Raw genomic sequence first — 18,549 nt, 5'->3', positions numbered from 1 at the left:
TGAAAGGGCATCGTGCCGGGAGAATGAGAAGCTCAGAATGGCTAGATCACAAAGTGTGAGGGCAAGGCCAGGGCTGAAGGCACGGTGGAGCAGGGTGGGGCAGCTGGGGCTGGATTGTGGAGGGCCCTGGGGCCCTTGGCATTCACTTTGGGGGAGGGTTCAGTGTGAGCTTGGGACACAGATGCAGAGTACAGAAAAGAATTTCTTAATTTAGTACCTGACATTTGTTCCCTGGAGCTCACCAATATTTGGTGAGCAAACTTGAGGAGACCCTCACACTATTATTATCCCAAATGTGGCTGTAGAAGCAGCCTTCTCTCTGCGGCCCTCCATTTATGGAGCTGGGACTCTGAGCTGTGTCAACCCAGCACGGAGAGCCACTCCCTTGGGCTGCAAAGAGCCATGTGAACCAAGGTCAAGAATGTGAAAGAAGCCTTCCACAGAGGCTGCCTGGGACTTGCTGTGTGACTTTGACAGAGGCCCTTACCCACTCTGGGCCTTGGTTTCTTCATCTTTCAAATGAAAGAAAGAACAAAATTTGGCCAGGCGCTGTGGCTCATGCCTGTAATCCCAGCACTTTGGGAGGCCGAGCAGGGTGGATCACCTGAGATCAGGAGTTTGAGACCAGGCTGGCCAACATGGAGAAACCCCATCCCTACTAAAATACAAAAATTAGCTGGGAGTGGTGGCACATGCCTGTAATCCCAGCTACTCAGGAGGCTGAGGCAGGAGAATTGCTTGAACCTGGGAGGCAGGGGTTGCAGTGAGCCAAGTTCAAGCCACTGCACTCCAGCCTAGGTGACAGAGTGATACTCCATCTCAAAAAAAGAAAGAAAGAAAGAAAGAAAGAACAAAGTTCTCCAGATAAGGAATTCAGAAGTGGAAGAATTCGGCAGTTCAGAACAGCAGCTAAGGCAGGGCTACCTGGGTGTGTCCTTGGGGCAGTTCCTCCCCTCTCTGAGCCTTGGTTTCCTCACTTGTGAGGAAGTAATGATAATCCCTGCCTCCTGGAGTCGTGAACATTAAGAGTGGTGGGTGGTGAGTGTGCCTGGGCATGGGGCCTACTAGACATTAGATGCAACAATTATTAGAGAGGTCATGTCTGCCTTCCCCATCCCTGTGTCCCCAGTGCCCTGCAGAGGGCTTGGCACAGAACACAACTTCATCAGTACTGGATGAAGAATAAGTGAATGGAATAGCCTGGAGTGTCAGAACAGGAGGGGAGTTTGGAGATCCCCCAGTCTCTCCCATTCTTTGGGCTGATGTAAAGACGGAGGCTCAGACAGAAGGGCTTTGCTTGAGGATTCAGGGGCACCTATTGCAGAGGGGTTTGTATGGTAGTAAGGATGAAGAACATGCGTGACCTTGCACAGAAAAAGTGAAAATGTAAAGTGAAAATTCTGTACAAAGAAATGTGAGGAAGTATTATTTTCTGGTATTCCAAGCGGTTCTCTTGACAAGTTTCCACGCAGGCCTAGAGAACGACTCTGCATTCTTCATGCACGCGCTGAGCTTTCCCACTTTCCTGCCTCTGCACCCATGCCCTCCCCTCCACCTGCAACTCCCACCTTCTCTCTAAGCTGCAGCTCAAGTGCCACCTCCTCTAGCCCCTCCAGCTCCCTCCAGTTGCCAGGGTCCTTCCCCTATTCAGGGCTCTAATGGCCTCCTCTGGCCACCTCCCAAGGTGCTGGGCTCTATACCTTGTAGCAGAGTTGCCCGTGCTCACGCCAACCCTGCGCCCCACTGGGTTACGTCTGCTTCATCTTCTCTCCCCTATCCCTGGCCTCTGGTCTGGTACAGAGTGGGACTTCAGAGGTGAGAGCTGGTGGGAGGAGGAGGGAGGAAACCTGCTCTCTGACAGTCTTCTTCCCCTAGGAAGGCTTCCTCCATGCCAGGCTGGGGTGTGGGCTCCTCCCACCCCTGTGCTTCCCTCCTCACACAATTGTTTTTTGTTTTGTCTGTCTCCTCTCCCAGGCTGGGAGCTCCCTAGAGTAAAAAGGACTGATTCCCCTGAGAGGCTCAGGCATGAAGTAGGCAGCATTAAGAGTTTGTTGCGTGTCCCATTGGATGGATGAATAGATAAATAGATGGATGAGTAGGTGGATGGATCGATGGGTGGATAGATGATGGATGAATGGGTGGATGGACAGATGGGTGAGTGGGTGGGTGGGTGAGTGGGTAGGAGAGGGAAGGAATAAAGTGAATGATCAGGTTGTTAGGGTCATTCTGTAAGAGACATCCATTTATCAAGTAGGGCCTCAACAAAATCCCACTGGGCTGAACATGGCTTCACCATTCCTGTCCAGAATTCTTTCATTTTTTAAATTTGTTCATTCACTCATTCATTCTTTCTTTTCCCAATGTCTTTTATGAGGATTAAATGCGTGACTACACATTAAGTGCTTAGAGCAGTGTCTGGTGCATAGTAAGTAGTGTATGACACTATCATTATTACACACGCAATTCCTGAGGGTCTACTGCATGCCAGGCCCTCAAAGTAGGCTGTGTTGTAAATTCACCCCCACCTAAAAAAACCCACAGTGACATACAAGCAGACCCTCACCCCTCTGCACAGGGCCTACTTCCTACCCCACTCTCCAGGTCTGCCAGAGACCCACCTGGGCTGGGGCCTGGGGAGCCGGGTTGGGTGGGGGACTAGCAGCTGTCCTGGGGTGTTGAGGTTTTGGGGTGTATCCTGCCGGATGAATGCCTGTGGGGTGGGCCCCAGCGCAAAGCAATGCAGAGGCTTACGTCCCACTCCTGCCCAGCCCCTGCTGCTCTTACCAGGGCTGGTGTTGTCATAGCGGTATGGCTCCGAGATGAAGTGCGGGAGAGTCATGAGCAGGCCCGCCAGGGCCACAAGGATAGCCCCATAGCCAATCATTCGGGGTCGGTGCACCCGGCTGCCAAAATAGCTCACAAACACAATCAAGGCTGTGTTCCCCACCTGCAAAAGGATGAGGTGACCCATTAAGGTGGAACAGTTCCCAGGGCTGGGGGCCTGCACTATCCTTGTCTCTATGTCTAACTTCCGTATGCCCATCTGAATAATGGACTGAATAAAAATCATCTGGGTCCCTCTCCTGGGTCCCCCTCGGAAGGGCCGCACGGCCCCCTTAGGGGAGAGAAATGAGGGCAGAGTGGAGAAAGCTAGGAGTTCAATTCCATTTTTTGAACACAGATTGGACCCCATGTTAGAACATGGGGAAGGATGGGCCATCAAATGAAGGGGTTTCGAGTTTCAGGAATGTCATAAACAAAGTCTAAAGCCAGGTCAAGGCTTGAATTTTTTTTTTTTGAGACGGAGTTTCTCTCATCGCCCTGGCTGGAATGCAATGGTGTGATCTCAGCTCACTGCAACCTCTTCCTCCCAGGTTCGAGCAATTCTCCTGCCTCAGCCTCCCAAGTAGCTGAGATTACAGGCATGCGCCACCATGCTTAGCTAATTTTTGCATTTTTAGTAGAGACGGGGTTTCACCATGTCGGCCAGGCAGGTCTCGAACTCCTGACCTCAAGTGATCCACCCACCTCAGCCTCCCAAACTGCTGGGATTACAGGCATAAGCCACCGTGCCTGGCCCAAGGCTTGACCTTTTGAGCCTTAGGATCACAATCCTAGGATGTGAGTTCAGGAGGTGACTTCAGTGCATGCAGGGCAGGGACAGTCTCTGCCACCATGAGCAGGGGGTGCATTGGCTCTGCTGCTTATTGATTGGTGACCTGGGTGAGTCCCAGACACTCCTCGCTGGGGGAGTGGAGCAGTATCAGCAGGGGAGCCAGGGGATGGCTGACCCTGGAAAGGACAGCCACACTCCATAGTGGCCGTATCCATAGATAGGGCCCTGAGGCCCAGAGACAGGGGAGTGACTTGCCCAAACTCCCAGAGCAAAGTAAGGACTTTCCCCTCCCACCTCTGAGGCGGGTGCTGAGGAGGATCTGGGGACACTGCAGCTGGACGGCCTTGGGTTGTGAGAAATATGACACATTACCAAGGGGGGAGAATTTCATGGGAATCTGCCTGGGGGACAGGGGAGAAAGACAACTTCCTTCAGGGTAAAAACATCTGGCGGGGGAAGGACTGAAGGACTGGGGCACAGCTGGACTCTGATCTCCAAATCCACCCAAAGCAGCTCATCTGCTCCTCCCTGCTTGGCTGTGGGCCCCACAGGCCTGTGAATCCCCGGGCAGTTCTAAGGACAGACACCCTGCGCTGCGGTATCCCTACCCCCACCATCCCAAGGCCCAGAGGTTCTGCTCTTGATGCGATTTAAGCCTCTCTCACTACTGTTGAAGTGGCTTTCTTTGATTCCTTCCTGGGACAGGCAACAGTTGGGTGCCTGAAAAGGTAAAGGACACAAAGTGGGAGTGGGTGGATATGGAGACCCTGGCTAGCTCCGAAATATTCCAGGACCCGACCCATTAGAGGTTCCCAAGGGGAGACAGCCAAGTCCAAGTCCTAGAAGACAGCTGCAAACGCTCTGAGGTTTCAGGCAGGCGCTGGGACAGGGGTTGCCTGAGGGCACTGGGAGGGGAAGGCCTTAAGGTGTGGTAGTGAGAGGGGAGGCTAGTGGAAGGTGCGGTGCAAGCCTCCCTCAGTGTCCACCCCTGTGGCTGGGTGGGGCCTGTACCTCGTTGAAGGAAGCCAGCAGCCCCGATGTCTGGCTGGAAAGGCCGAAGCGCTTCTCCACTGTGGAGATGGAGCTCTTTAGGTAGCCGGAGATCATGAGCTGCGCCAACTGCAGCAGGCTGTGGCACAGAACGAACAGCTGTGGCGGGACCCGGAGGCAGGCACAGGTGGGCGGTGCAGGGGGAGACAAAGAGGCAGAAGGAGGCAGAGGGAGCAGCAAGGAGTAGAGATGGGGAAACAGAGTCACAGAAAGAGACAGAGGGCGGGAGAGTGACCAACAGAAGAGAGACAGAGAGAGACCAAAGGAGACAGGGAGAGGAGGAGGGAGGGGAGAGAAAGAGAGAAAGGGAAGAAAGGCCAGAGGAGGCAGGGGGCAGAGAGAGATGGTTACTGGTGTAGCTCACAGCTTCTCACACAGGACTAAAAACTAGAAAAGCTATCCTGGGTACACTCCAGGAGCCTGGGGGCTATTGAAGAGCCACAAGACCGAGAGTAGGGTCTTCCCATGGCCAGGAATGGTGGGAGCCCCTCTGACTCTCAGAGCCCCCCTTGGCTGGGCTGGACTTTCCTCCCAGTTCCACCATCCTGCCCCTCTCTCAGGGAAGCTATCTCAGATTCACCCAGATCCTTCTCCATCCCACCCCCGCTAGTCCTCTCCCAGAGTGGCACTGTGAGGTCACCTGCACACACTGAACCCCACCCCAAACATCCCAGCCTGCCTGGAGTCTCCTCCTGAAAAACTCTAAGAGAATTCCTAAGAGAAGAAAAACTTCAAAGGATTAAAAAATAGAGTATTTATGACAGAGCTTAATATATTCACTCTGTTCTGAGTCTCAGTTTCCTCATCTGTACAATGAGGACAACAGCCCGAGTTCCCAGGGATATTGTAAGAACTAAATAAGATCATGTGTGAGTGGCACCTGGCACAGCGCCTGGCACCCAGTGGGCTCCAGTGGACGTTGGATGTTCACAGCTGCCCTTGGTGGAGCTAGGACTCCCAGTATCCACATAGGTTCGGGATCCCCAGGGCACTTCTCTGTTTCTCTGGGAAAGTGGGAAACAAGGGGTGCCTCATCCTGTACTACTCCAAGAACACCCCTTTCCTCTCTGGGAAGAGCGAACATGTACTGGCCACCTTCCATGAGCCCGAAACCCAGCTGAGTGCTTTCGCAGATCATCCCTTTGATCCTCACAGCCACACATTCTATAGATGAGGAAACCGAGGCTCAGAGAAAGTCTTCCTTGGCATTACACAGCCAGCACGTGGCAGAGCCTGCTCTTCTAGACTCGGAGGCCCCTGCCAGGCCCTGAGAGGTACCTTGATGTTATGGAACACACTTGGCCGCACGTCCTGAGGGTCTGGGCTGGCTTTGCCTCCAGGTGTGTTTTCTGTGCCCATTGTGGCTTTGGTTTCCTTGTCTGGTACCTGGGGTCCCTCACCCGCTGGCCCTGAGGGACAGAAAACCAGGGAAAGAGAATAGATAGAATCCCCGAGAATGGCCCTGACCTGATTAGATAGCCCTAGACCTCAGAACCAAGGTCTTTCAGGAAGAAGAGTTCTTAGTGGTTGATGAGAATCTGAGAATCAAATCACCTTCAGCCTTCCTCATTCTTAGGTCACAGTTCTGGAAGGGACTTTCCTAAAAGGGTGTGTATCCCTGTGCCCCTACTGATCCAATACCTACTGGGTACCTATTTCACACTTCACTCTGCTCCCAGAAAAACTTCCCTTCTAGGGAGAAGCTGCTGACCTCTCTACACAACAAACCTGCAGGTAGTGGCCCCAGCAGTAGGGTAAGCCGTGAAGACTCTCAGCCTGCCTTGGGTTGTGAGACATCCTGTGCTCTTGGAGACTGAGTCTGGGCCTGGTTCTGTCTGGCTTGGTCTAGGATCAGAGATCTGGGGCAGGTGCAGGGTCAAGGCTAGGTCCATAGTCAGGGAATAAAGGGTTTTCTGGGGTGTATTGGAGTAGATTTCAACCCCTGCACAGGGAACCCCTGTGCATGTCATCACAGAGCTAACCAGCCAATCCCCCAATCACACCATCAGACCATGTTGCTGGTCAGGGCAGAAAGGGCCCTCTGAGCTCGTCTCATTTAACACCCTTGTGGACAGAGGCCCATGGGGTGATAACTGAGGACACAGAGCTGTCTTGGACCCTTGGCCTCCCTTATGCACGTTGGCTTTCCTCACATGGTAACTATGGTAACCGTCAGTATCTCACTCACTGCAATGAGAGGAAAGCTGAGCCCCTTCAAAGGCATCTCCCAGGGTCTCCTGAGCTCACTCTCAGTGGGGAGCCCGGAAGTCCAACCTTGAGACTCCACCCCTCTATTTAGACTGAAACCACCTGCTCCTCCTGGCAGCCCAGGCCTCCTTGGTCTTCCTCCCCTTTTGCGGCTCCACTTCCTGCCGGAAGCCTCCATTGTTTCATGTCCCTCTCACCACCGGCAGGAGTTTCCTTTCACTCAGCATGCTTTCTGGAGCCTGAAAATTGACCTCAGGATTCCTCTGATCTGGGGGACTCTCACTCTATCTCCAGGGCTAAAGACAAACTCAGGGAGGGGGCTACGGAGGCCCTGAACCACCACAGGTGAAGTTTTTGTGCTTCTCTTACAAGGTACCTGGGAGCCTGAGGATTTTTAAAATTGAGATGTAATTCATAGCCATAAAATCCACCCTTTTAAAAGTGCACAATCCAGTGGGTTTTAGTACATTTACAAAGCCGTACAACTATCTCCACTATCTAATTCCAGAATATTTTCATTCACTCATAAGAAGTCCTGTACCCCTCTGTAGTCACCCTCCATTCCTCCCTCTTCCCTGGCAAACACTCATCTACTTTTTGTCTCTATGAATCTGCCTATATTCTGAACATTTCATATAAATGAAATCACACAATATGTGGCCTTTTGTGACTGGCTTCTTTCACTTAGCATAATGTTTTCAAGTCTTAGGTATTCATGTACAAATTTGTATGTAGACATACATTTTCAATTCTCTTGGGTGTACACCTAGGAGCGGAATTGCTGGGTCATATGTTCATATACAATAATTCTATGTTTAACTATGTGAGGAACTGCCAAACCATTTTCCACAGTGGCAACACCATTTTACACTCCCTCCAGCAATGTCCCAATTTCTCTACATCTTTGCTAATACTTTCATTGTCTGCCTTTTCAATTATAGCCATCCTCATAGGGTAGAGGTGGTATCTCAGTGTGGTTTTGGTTTGCATTTTTCTAATGACTAATGATATTGAGCATCTTTTCATGTGCCTACTGCCATTTGTATATCTTGCTTTGGAGAAATGTCTATACAAACAGGTTGAGGAATTTGGCTGAGGAAATGGAAGTGCGTGTGGCTAGGGAGGAGTCCCTCTGCGGGGCATAAACACTCAGAGGAAGCAAGGAACTGTTGAAACAAAACTGACACCTGACGAGGAGATGGGAAATTGGCCTAGGGAAGAGGAGTGTCGTGGGACACTCAGTGGGAGTCACTTTAAAGGCAAGGAGGAAATAAGGCAGTTCAAAGCAAAGGCTCCCAGAGGAGGTGGAGGGGACCATTTCTGAGCCTCAGCTCCTCTCACCAGCCGCAGTGGGTTTCCTGCTGTAGTCTGGGCTCCATGCCACAGGCTTTCTGTGCGCTGGCCCATGAACCCTCTCCACAGCTCTGTCCCTTTGGTGTCTTATTATCTCTATGCTTCTGATAAGGACACCCAGGCTCAGAGGAACTAGCTTTGCTGGTTAGCATTGGTCCCAGGACTCAAGCCCAGGTAAGTGTTAAACTCAACATCACTCAATGCTCCTTGTACAAGTTTGACAGGGGGAAGAAGCACAGTGCTTTTCTCTGTCTTGGCCCACCCAAACCTAGCCAAGTCACTTCATAGGTAGCAGTGCCAGTCCACCAAGGGGCCAAGCCAACCAGGTGAGAAAGCGGGAGCTGAGGCTGGGAGCAGAAGTCCCTGACCTGGAGCCCCAGCTCTGAAGGAAACCCAAGGAATGGATGGGGGAGAGGGGTGGAAGCCTGTGGGCCGGCTCAGAATGTGAGGCCCCCGCCTCCAGGCCAGACCCTGGACCCTCCCCTTAGCTTCCTGGGTATACTGGAGGCATCCTTGCTGTGCCCCAGCCTGTCTAGCCCCAGTTCCAACCCCCTGGCCTCTCACCTGCCCACTCATGGAGCCTGCTCACCTGCCTCAGGTGAGCTCCCACTCCAGCCTCACCTCTGGCTCTCCCTGAAGCTTCAATCCCAGCCTCTTCTGCCAAGGCTCAAAGCCTTCCTGGGAGTACTTTATCCTTTAGAGATATGGCTGTTTGTGGAGGGCAAAGTCCACAGCCTGTGCCTCTGGGCAGGGGAGGGAAGCACTGGCCACATTCCTCCGGGTTCTGAGAGGAGCACGAGTCATGTATTGGGGGTCAGCTGGTCACTGAATGGGGCTTGTCAGGCAGGCTGTCCACCCCCTCCGAGCCTTTCCTGTGGGCTGGGGTCTCTGCTGACGCGCTGACAGCACACCTTCACCTCCCTGACTCAGGGCGGAACTCCCCTTGGAAGGATGGTCCAGTCCAGGACTGCGTGTCCTCCTGTGGAAGGGCACTGAGACCCTGCCCTGTGCTGTGGGGCCTTTGTCAGGGGCCACCCCTGACAGGAGGAGGGGATGGCCATGGGACTGAACCTGGGCTGGGCAGGTGGTCGCCTGCGGGAATGAAGGGACCTGGGGCAGGGAGCCAGGCCCTAGTTTAAAAAACCCAGTCCCTCTCTCTCCCAGGTGGGCAGCTAAGTTTTGGGGTCCCAGGAAGGCCAGGTGGCTCCAGGGGCTAGGGACCCACAGCCCAAGCTGGCCCGCAATGGGTCTGTGTGCCTGACTGTCAGTCGGTCACTTGGCTGATCACTCATGCAGGCACATCGTGTCCACCTGCTGGTAAGCCAGCCAGCCAGCGGGCTACTGTCTTTCAGGAGAGCTGTCCGTTCAGGCAGTCAGTCAGCCACCTGCCTGCAGCTCCTCATGAGACAGTCAGACAAGTTCCTGAAAGTCTGTCAGCCACAAACTTCATTTCCCAGGTATCTGGTCAGTCAGAGACTCACCCTTCAAGGGGCTGCCCTTCATGGGTACAGTCAGCCTTCTCCACACCACCTGAGTCTGGGTGATGAGGAGCAAGGTTTCAGAGACCAGCCTGACTGCAAGGACCACCTTCCTTTACCTGCTCTCTGTGGGAAAGGCCCAGGATTCTGCCTCCTTTGGCTGCCTCCCAGCTGCAAAGGACAGATCTCAGGGAAATGTGAGGCTGAGAATAGTCTTTAAGGCCTCAGACTTGGGTTGGAATCCCAGATGTGCTACAAGCCCACTGTGTGAGCCTGGGCACATCCCTGAGCTTTCTGAGCCTCAGTTTCCCCATTTGTAAGGTGAATATAACAGTATTTACTGATGGAATTCAGGACACACTACTCTCCAAATATGGCACCTTGGCCACATTTGAGAAAACAGTAGAAGCAGGTCATAAAACCTAGGATAGTCACCCCACTCTGACCTTCTCCCACCTTTCACCCTGAAATAGGTCATAAGATCCTCATTTGAGAGTTGCTGTCTTTCTACCTGGAGAAAAAAAAAACAGCCTTAACTTTGAAGATGCAAGGACACAGAGAAGAATCTGAACAAACAGGCCTTGCTAAGTTCCCCCAAGTGTATCACCATTAGCTCACACCCTCTTCGTGCAATACTTCCACAACTATATACTTCTTCATCAAACTTGGCATAAAAAGTCACAAGTTTTTGACATTTTAGGCTAGATGATCAAAAAATAATAAACCAGCCTGGGCAACATGGTGAAACCTCATCTGTACTACAAATGCAAGAAATTAGCCAGGTGTGGTGGTGCATGCCTGTAATCCCAGCTACTCGGGAGGCCGAGGCAAGAGGATCACTTGAGCCTGGGAGTCAGAGGTTGCAGTGAGCCGAGATCATGCCACTGCACTCCAGCCTGGGCGACAGCGTGAGACCCTGTCTCAAAAAATAAATAATTAATTAATTTAATTTAATTCAAAATAATAAAAACTAAAAAGTTTAAGAATACACACGTTTTCCCATTTCTCTGGGTCTTCATTTCTGAAGGCCCCTGTGTCATGTAAAACTTATATTAAATAAATTTGGGCCAGGCGCAGTGGCTCATGCCTGTAATTCCAACACTTTGGGAGGCCGAGGTGGGAGAATTACCAAGCCCAGTAGTTCCAGAGTAGCCTGGGTGACATGGTGATACCCCATCTCTATGTAAAAATAATAATAAAGTAAATTAAATTTTTAAAAGCCAAATAAATTTGTATGCTTTTCTCCTGTTAAGCTGTCTTTTGTTATAGGGACCTCAGCCACCAGTCTAGCAAAGAATGAGGACAAGAAATCTCTTCTCCTCTATACGACCTCAAAGAGGTAAGGCCTCTGGGGCAGCCGGCCTGGCATATAGGTGGCCCTTGCTCTCTTTTCCTGATAAATATTCAAGCACATCTGAGGCAATCAGGCCCAGCTGGATCCATCCCCTTCCACACACACCTGGTCTTCCTCCAGGTAAACCCCTCCATCCTGACATCGCCATTCATCCATCTCTGGATCATCTCTCTCCCTCTCTGGGCTAGGAGGCAGGGATACAGGCTTGAAGCCCCCAGCTACAATGCAGGGACTGTAATCCCTCCTTCCTGGTGCAGAAAGCATCTCCTGAGGATGAAAGCCATCTATCCCCACATTCAGCCTGAGAGCTAAAAAACCCAAACTGTACCTTACCGTCTACATTCACACGATGGTATTTGCTATTTCACTGTCTTCATTAGCAATATTTTTCCTCTTCCTAGACTGTCCGTCCAAAGCAAATGGTTTGATTGTTCTTTAGAGAAACTTCCTGAAAGATGGATCAGCCCTTCAAGGGAAGAGGCTGTGGCCATCAGATTCTCAGACTCTCTCCCCACAAAATCCAAAACCATTGAATTGAGATTCTTACCCATCTCCATCCCCATTTTCATCTTGAGTAGGGATTGGGTAAAATAAGGCTGAGACCTACTGAGCTGCATTCCCAAAGAGTTAGGCATTCCAGGTCACAGAATGAGATAGGAGGTCAGCACAGGGTACAGATCATAATGACCTTGCTGATAAAACAGCTTGCAGTAAAGAAGCCGGCTAAATTCCACCAATGCCAAGATGGTGATGAGAATGCCCTCTGGTTGTCCTCACTGCTACACTCCCACCAGCACCATGACAGTTTACAAATGCCATGGCAATGTCAGGAAGTTACCCTATATGGTCTAAAAAGGGAGGCATGAATAATCCACCCCTTGTTTAGCATATCATCATGAAATAACCATAAAAATGGGCAATAAGCAGCCCTCGGGGCTGCTCTGCCTATGGAGTAGCCATTCTTTTATTCCTTTACTTTCCTAATAAACTTGCTTTCACTTTACAGACTCACCCTGAATTCTTTCTTGCACGAGATCCAAGAGCCCTCTCTTGGGGTCTGCATCCAGACCCCTTTCTGGTAACATCAGCAGCAGATGCTGGGCAATCCATTCCTCATGATAATGGCAGACACCTCCCTCCAGAGGTGTTGGGGTGGGAGGCAGCCAACTTCAAGGCCACAAGCCCCTGCCTTGGGCCCTTCCTACCTCCTAAGTTGCTTAGGGTTCCCTGGGCCTGCAGATCCCCCTGCCAAGCTCCTGCAGCCCAGCTCATCTCTCATCTCTCCCTCCATAAAACCCCACTCCCAGGCCAATTTCTGCATCACTCTCTTGCATTACTTATGTTTCCCTCTTATCTGCCTGACTAGGCAATAAACTCCCCCAGGGCAGAGGTTGTCCTGTACTCCCCCAGTCCTGGTGGATCATGTTAGTTCCCTGTTGAAAGCCTCTGGGTGAGAAGACTTTGGATTCAAATATTTGTTTTGTCATATTTTTGTAGCTATGTGACCTAAGGCATCTGATTTAGCCTCTCTAAGCCTGTTTTCTTCTCTGTAAGTGAGTGACCAGTGTCTATCTCCCAGTGTTTTTATTAGGATTAAAGGAAAATGTCCTATGCCTGGTATACTGTGGTTCTCAACAATGGTTAGCCCCTCCCCAACTCCCAGCTCCATCTGCAAACCGTGAGTACAGGCTCAGTCCCAAGGAGGTCAAGGCTAGTGGAAGCCAGTCCCACCCCACGTACCCCCCACCCTAGTGAGCATTATTCCCTGGCTCCAATAGATTCTCGCCATTCCCCAAATTCATCATGTTCTTTTCCACCTCAAAGCCTTTGTACCAGCTGTACCCTCAGCCTGGAGTGTTCTTCTTCCGCAGCAAACCACTTATCTTTTGAGGCCTGGCTCACGCCTGGCCTCGTGGTGGCTCACACCTGTAATCTCAGCACTTTGGGAGGCTGAGGCGGGCGGATCACCTGAGGTCAGGAGCTCGAAACCAGCCTGGCCAACATGGTGAAACCCTGTCTCTACTAAAAATACCAAAATTAGCCGGGCGTGGTGGCGTGTGCCTGTAATCCCAGCTACTTGGGAGGTTGAGGTATGAGAATTGCTGGAATCTGGGAGGCCGAGGGTGCAGTGAGCCGAGATTGTGCCATTGCACTCCAGCCTAGGCAACAAGAGTGAAACTCCATCTCAATAAAAGGACAAGATTGTTGAATTGAACTAAACTAAATGAAGGGGAAGAGAAGGCTGGAGCACGGGGTCTGTGGGTGGGGACTGCGGTGGTGTGCATGAGTTGGGATGGGGGCAGCATGAGGGCCCTGAATGCTCCAGTTCCTTGTTCGGCCTGGCCCAGCATTCTGGAGGAGACAGAGTCAAAGGCAGGAAGGGGGCGTGTCTCCAGGCATTGGGCTTGGCTGTCATATTTGGGAAATTCCTCCCAGCAGGACCTTGGGTGGTCTGCTGGGAGGACAATAGCATGCTTGAGGTCCAGCTTTGTGAGACTCCAGCTGTTGTTTCTTGAAGGAGATCTGGCAGGGTTGCGGAGGGGCCAGGCAAACTTTCTGGTGGTTTCCCAGCTCAGTCAGGGACCCTGAGCTGAGACTTTCTGTTCCCAGTTGTAACCCTGGCTACACCATCTAGACCCAGGATGACCTAAAAAATAGCAACTAGGGCCTGGAGGGAGAGTCTCTCTATGCCTAAAACAAGGAGCCAGAGGCTCAGAGATAGGCAGCTATGGCTCAAGGCCATGCTCCGTTCCCTCCATGTGGTCCCAGCTAATCTCTCTCTCTGCTTAAATTGACCCCTTAAGGGGTCCATGTTATCCCATCTCACTCGGATCATGAAGCTCTAGTGCTCCAAACACAAAGTGACCCAAATGACCGTCTTCAGGCTGTTTTGGCACCAGAGACCCTGGGGTCAGGGCAGGCTTCCTGCAGAGCCAGCTCCCTCAGGCCTATGTTCACCAGGCACAGGCTGGGAACATTGGAGCCTTCAGTACAGATTTGTCCAGAAAGAGGAGAAGAGGAGGCCAGGAAGGGCTCTGTTACCAGTGGAGGGCTCAAGTTTGAGCCCCAGTTCTGTTGCTGAGTAGCTGCATGGCCTTGGGCAGGTAACAGAACTCCTCCTAGCTTTTATTTCCTCATTTGTTGTTGTTTTTGAGATGGAGTCTCACTCTTGTTGCCCAGGCTGGAGTGCAATGGTGCAATCTCGGCTCACTGCAGCCTCTGCCTCCCAGGTTCAAGTAATTCTCCTGCCTCAGCCTCCAGAATAGCTGGGATTACAGGCATGTGCCACCACACCCAGCTAATTTTTTGTATTTTTTTTTTTAGTAGAGATGGGGGGGTTTCACCATGTTGGTCTGGCTGGTCTCGAACTCCTGTCCCTCATTTGGAAAATGGGCCCAGAGTGCTTTGTCATCATAAAAGTGCTGTACATGGCCAGGTGCGGTGGTTCATGCCTGTAATCCCAACACTTTGGGAGGCCGAGGCAGGTGGATCACTTGAGGTCAGGAGTTCGAGACCAGCCTGGCCAACATGGTGAAACCCCATCTCTACTAAAAATACGTAAATTAGCTGGGCGTGGTGGTGAGTGCCTGTAATCCCAGCTACTCGGGAGGCTGAGGCAGGGGAATCGTTTGAACCCGGGAGGTAGAGGTTGCAGTGAGCCGAGATGGCGCCATTGCCCTCCAGCCTGGGTGACGGGGTGAGACTGTCTCAAAAAAAAAAAAAAAAAAAGTACTGTACACGATTGGGGTTATAATGAATGTTCCCAGGACACAGATTCTCTGGGCCACTGAAGCAGGGCCACTTCCTCCTCAGATACTTTCTATAGCTCCCAATTGCCTTTAAGACAAAGTCCATGTGCCTAACCTGGCATACAAGTTCCTTGTGACTGGGCCCCATCAGCTTCTTTGGCTTAACTTCCCAAGATGTTGCCCAGTGACCCCTGCTCCTCCAATGGTACTGGGCAGCTCACTAGCTCCACAGACATGCAGGTGTAGTCACTTTTCTAAGTATTTGCAGTGCTATCTCCTTCCCTGGCATGCTCACCCTGTGTGGGATTGGTGGAAGGGAAGAGAAACCACAAGGGCAATGGCACGGAGAGAAAGAGCTCTGGTACCAGGCAGACCTGGGGGCTGGCCTCCACTCTGCTGTTTACTTTGGGGTGAGCTTGGACCTTGCTTGCCTCCTCTGAGCATCGGTTTCTCACCTATTGAAAAGGGGAAGGACATTTCACTGAGTTCTCTTAAAGCCAGTGATGCAGTGCTGGAATTTGAACCTGGGACTGCTGGTTCTTTCCCTCGCCCCACCTGTCTGCCCTAGAATCGCTTACATTTGAACACAGATGGGCTGGAGAGAGGAAGAGCAACACCGGAAACAAGGGGGGATGAACCTCAAAGAGAAGGTAATCAAACAGCGTATGGGAGAGGTTACCCCCAGCTGGAAGAATCTGGAACGGCTTCCTGGAGGAGTCGGCATTTGGAAGAGTTGGAAAACAGGGCAAATGTCACCAGAATGGGATGTGGGCAGGGGCTTCCTGAGCAAAGGTGAACAGGTGGGAAGATGAAATCTCTGAGTCACACTGTGTGTGTGTGAACAGCTGCCCCGGCACTGGCAGGGAAACTGCTGCCTAAGGCGTATGTGGTGAGTGGGTGGAGGGGCTCTGCTGGAGCCGGATCTGACCTTCACTCCTCTCTGGTGTCTGCCCTGACTGGGACAGCTTCCCCTCTCCCTTGGGGACTGTTCCCAGGCTGCAGGCTCTGTGTCCTACCCCATCCACATTCCCACACCCCTCAGAGTAGTGTGGTGAGCCTGGCCACAGCCCAGAATGGGTCTCGGGAAGCAAGGCTAGAGGTGGCACCCAATGGCCCACCAGGCAGATGCTGGGGTCAGCTTCCTGCTGTCTGTGTGGAAGGTCAGGGAGCACCTGGAGAATATTCCAGAGCTGGGCCCTGCAGGGGTCAGAAAAATAGTACTGGGGGGACTTGTGGGGAGGTGTAGTGCAGCCAAAGTCTCTAGTTAGTTCCCACACCCCCAGCTCTCCATCCCTCCCATCCATACTGAGCCAAGGCTGATGGGGAATTTGGTTTGTCAATGGCCCATTCACACCGCCCCCCCAACCATCCCACCCAAATCTGACCTCATTCTCATCTGTCCTGTGAGGTGCCCTGAGAGGAGGCATCCATCCCACCCTTCCTGCCATACTGCAGTCCCCAAGCCGTGGCTGCGTTCTCCTGGAGTCCCTGCAGCTGCTTCTCAGCCGGTCTGTCTCCATGGCCTATGAAGCTCTCCCTGCTGGGCTTCTGGGAGCAAGTGGGGCCTTGCCCAAATGGCTGTGAGGCTCACACAGCCCAGGGGAGGATCAACAGCTGGGAAAGAGGCCAAAGGTGACTGCTATAGGGTGTCTAACCTGGAGTTCTCCCAGTAGAAAGATCCTTTGTTTCTTCTACCCATACTGCCTTCCCAGAAAATGCTGGGCCAGGTGCTCTGTTCCCAGAAACACTGCCCTCGCTACAAGGCGATTCCTTGTCACCCTGCAGGCAGAGCTTCAAGACCTTTTTCCTCCAGCCTCCTCCCCACTCTATGGTAAGAGACCTCACTGCACAGAGACCCATGCAGGTCTCTGCAGGTCACTCTCAATCTCCTGGTCTTCTGGGTGGATCTTCTGACGCTGCCTGCAGGTCTGTCTGTAGCTCTCCGTCACCTGTCCCTGTCTGATTCTCTTTCCTGCTCTGTCTCCTGCCTCTTTGTCTCTCCCAGTCTCTGCTGCAGCCCTCTCTCCTGGTTTGACCTCCCTACCTTTCCCTGCATTCTCTCGCTGATACCTGTTCATATTGCGTTCTCCGACCTCCTGTGTGTCTCTTCGTTTGAGCCTGCCTGTCTGCACTGTCTGACTACACATTTCTCTTTTTCTCTGCTCTGTCTGTCTCTATCTTTGTCTCTTTCGAGAGGGGAAACAGGGCTTGAAGAGGGGGTCAGGGGCCTGTCTTTCTGTTGTCCTCTAAGTCTCGGTCTCATCAACGAGGTTTGGCTGGGTTCCCTGGCTCCAGCTGAGTAAATAGTGTCCCTTCCTGCTCCTCCAGTCATTCACTCATTCATTTAACACACCTTCACTGAACTCCGGCCATGTGCCTGGCTCTGTGCCAACAGCTGTGAGCAGCCATCCCACCCACTCTGGCTCTACGGCCTCACCCTTTTCTCTGGAAACGTGTCCCCCAGGCTCGCTCTCCATGGCCCTTCCTTAATTTGTTCGGACTTACCTATCCTGGGTCCCATGACTGCTGGAGTGCAGTGAGCTCCAGCCCCTAATTCAATCTCAGGACCTGGAGCTTAGCGGGGGAGAGGAAGCAAATCTTCTCAGGGGCTCCTGGAGACAGCAGCAGGTGAGCCACAGCAGGGATGCAATAACGGTGTGAGCTCCAGACACAGGGTCAGTTCTTCTTGGGCCACACAGGACATCAGACTTGTCCAGGCACAGGTTAGGGAGTCTTGCTCAAACTCAGCCCCAAGTATCTCCAAGTGTTTGTCTCCCTGGGTCACTTGCTCCTTCTGTCTCTCCCTTGCCCTGGCTCCACGATTGTATAGAAGGCTGGGTTTGTTCAAGTCCAGCCTCTCTGCGAAGAGGAAGCTGCACCCCGCCTCCCTGAGGCTCAGCCTCAGCCTGTCCTTTTCCAGCCTCTTGCCTCAGCGTTTCCCTTAGGTATTTTCCCCTGCTCTGTTAGCAGCAGAGAGGTGGGGGCACAGGGGGGATGCTGATGGGTCTCCCCAAGCTCCCCAACCTTCCACACTCATCCCCCAGTCTCCTCACTGCACTCCCATTTTCCACCTGAGCCCTTCTCCTACCAAGCTCTTGTTCCCTTCACAGAACTTTTAGTGCCCTCCCTTGATAGGAGGGCCCCATAGGGAGCCCTTGTTCCCCCATCTAGCAGTTGTCCTCTTTCACTGAACCCCTGTCCCCCTCAAGCTCACGTGCCCTCTCACTAAATCCCTCATCTTCTCCCTGAGCTCCAAGGATCCACAGCAAGAAGGGGCTCTGTCCACTAAGTATCCAGTGGCAGCCTGCCTGGGTGGAGCTCATGGTAGAAGGTCCATCAATTTCAGCCATCTAGGCAAAGGAGGAGGGGAACAGAATGGAAAATATGAAATTCTCAGAGTTTCCTGGACAGAGGACTGAGGATGGAGGTTCAGGAGCCAGAGAGATCTGGGTCCCACCTCAGTTGTTATTTGCTGGTCAAGTGATCTCAGGCAAGTCCCAGCATCTCCCTGAGCGTCAATTCTCTCATCTATAAAGAAGGGACAGTAATCCCTTGCAGAGCCACTGTGAAGGTTCGGTGAAGGACAGAGAAGCCAAGCGTGCAGGCCTGGAGCTCAGAGAAGGGAGTGGCAGAGGTGGGGCTCCGAACAGGGCAGCAAGGGAAAGCAAATCCACTTTGCCTTTCCCAGCTTGCACAGCACTTTCACACACAAGGCCCCACTGGGTCCTCCCCTTGACACTG

General features: G+C 52.3%; 1 protein-coding gene across 4 annotated transcripts in view; it reads right to left on the bottom strand.

Annotated features, from left to right (window-relative positions):
• Nucleotides 1–17,667, bottom strand: part of SLCO2B1 (solute carrier organic anion transporter family member 2B1) — a 66,771-nt gene extending 49,104 nt beyond the window's left edge. Inside the window, exons 1-4 of one of the 4 annotated variants that reach the window (XM_019037343.4) lie at nucleotides 17,314–17,667; nucleotides 5,945–6,075; nucleotides 4,628–4,765; nucleotides 2,785–2,947 (exon numbers count right to left, since the gene is read on the bottom strand). In XM_019037343.4, the coding sequence (XP_018892888.1) occupies nucleotides 2,785–2,947; nucleotides 4,628–4,765; nucleotides 5,945–6,075; nucleotides 17,314–17,329 (448 nt within the window). In that variant the 5' untranslated portion in view covers nucleotides 17,330–17,667. The other 3 variants (XM_019037344.3, XM_019037347.4, XM_019037346.4) reach the window with 3 other exon arrangements.
• Nucleotides 17,668–18,549: the final 882 nt, after the last annotated feature.

Source organism: Gorilla gorilla, chromosome 9 (assembly GCF_029281585.2).
Source record: "Gorilla gorilla gorilla isolate KB3781 chromosome 9, NHGRI_mGorGor1-v2.1_pri, whole genome shotgun sequence".
In the NCBI taxonomy this organism is placed as follows: Eukaryota; Metazoa; Chordata; class Mammalia; order Primates; family Hominidae; genus Gorilla; species Gorilla gorilla.
This window is presented reverse-complemented; position numbering and strand designations above follow the sequence as displayed.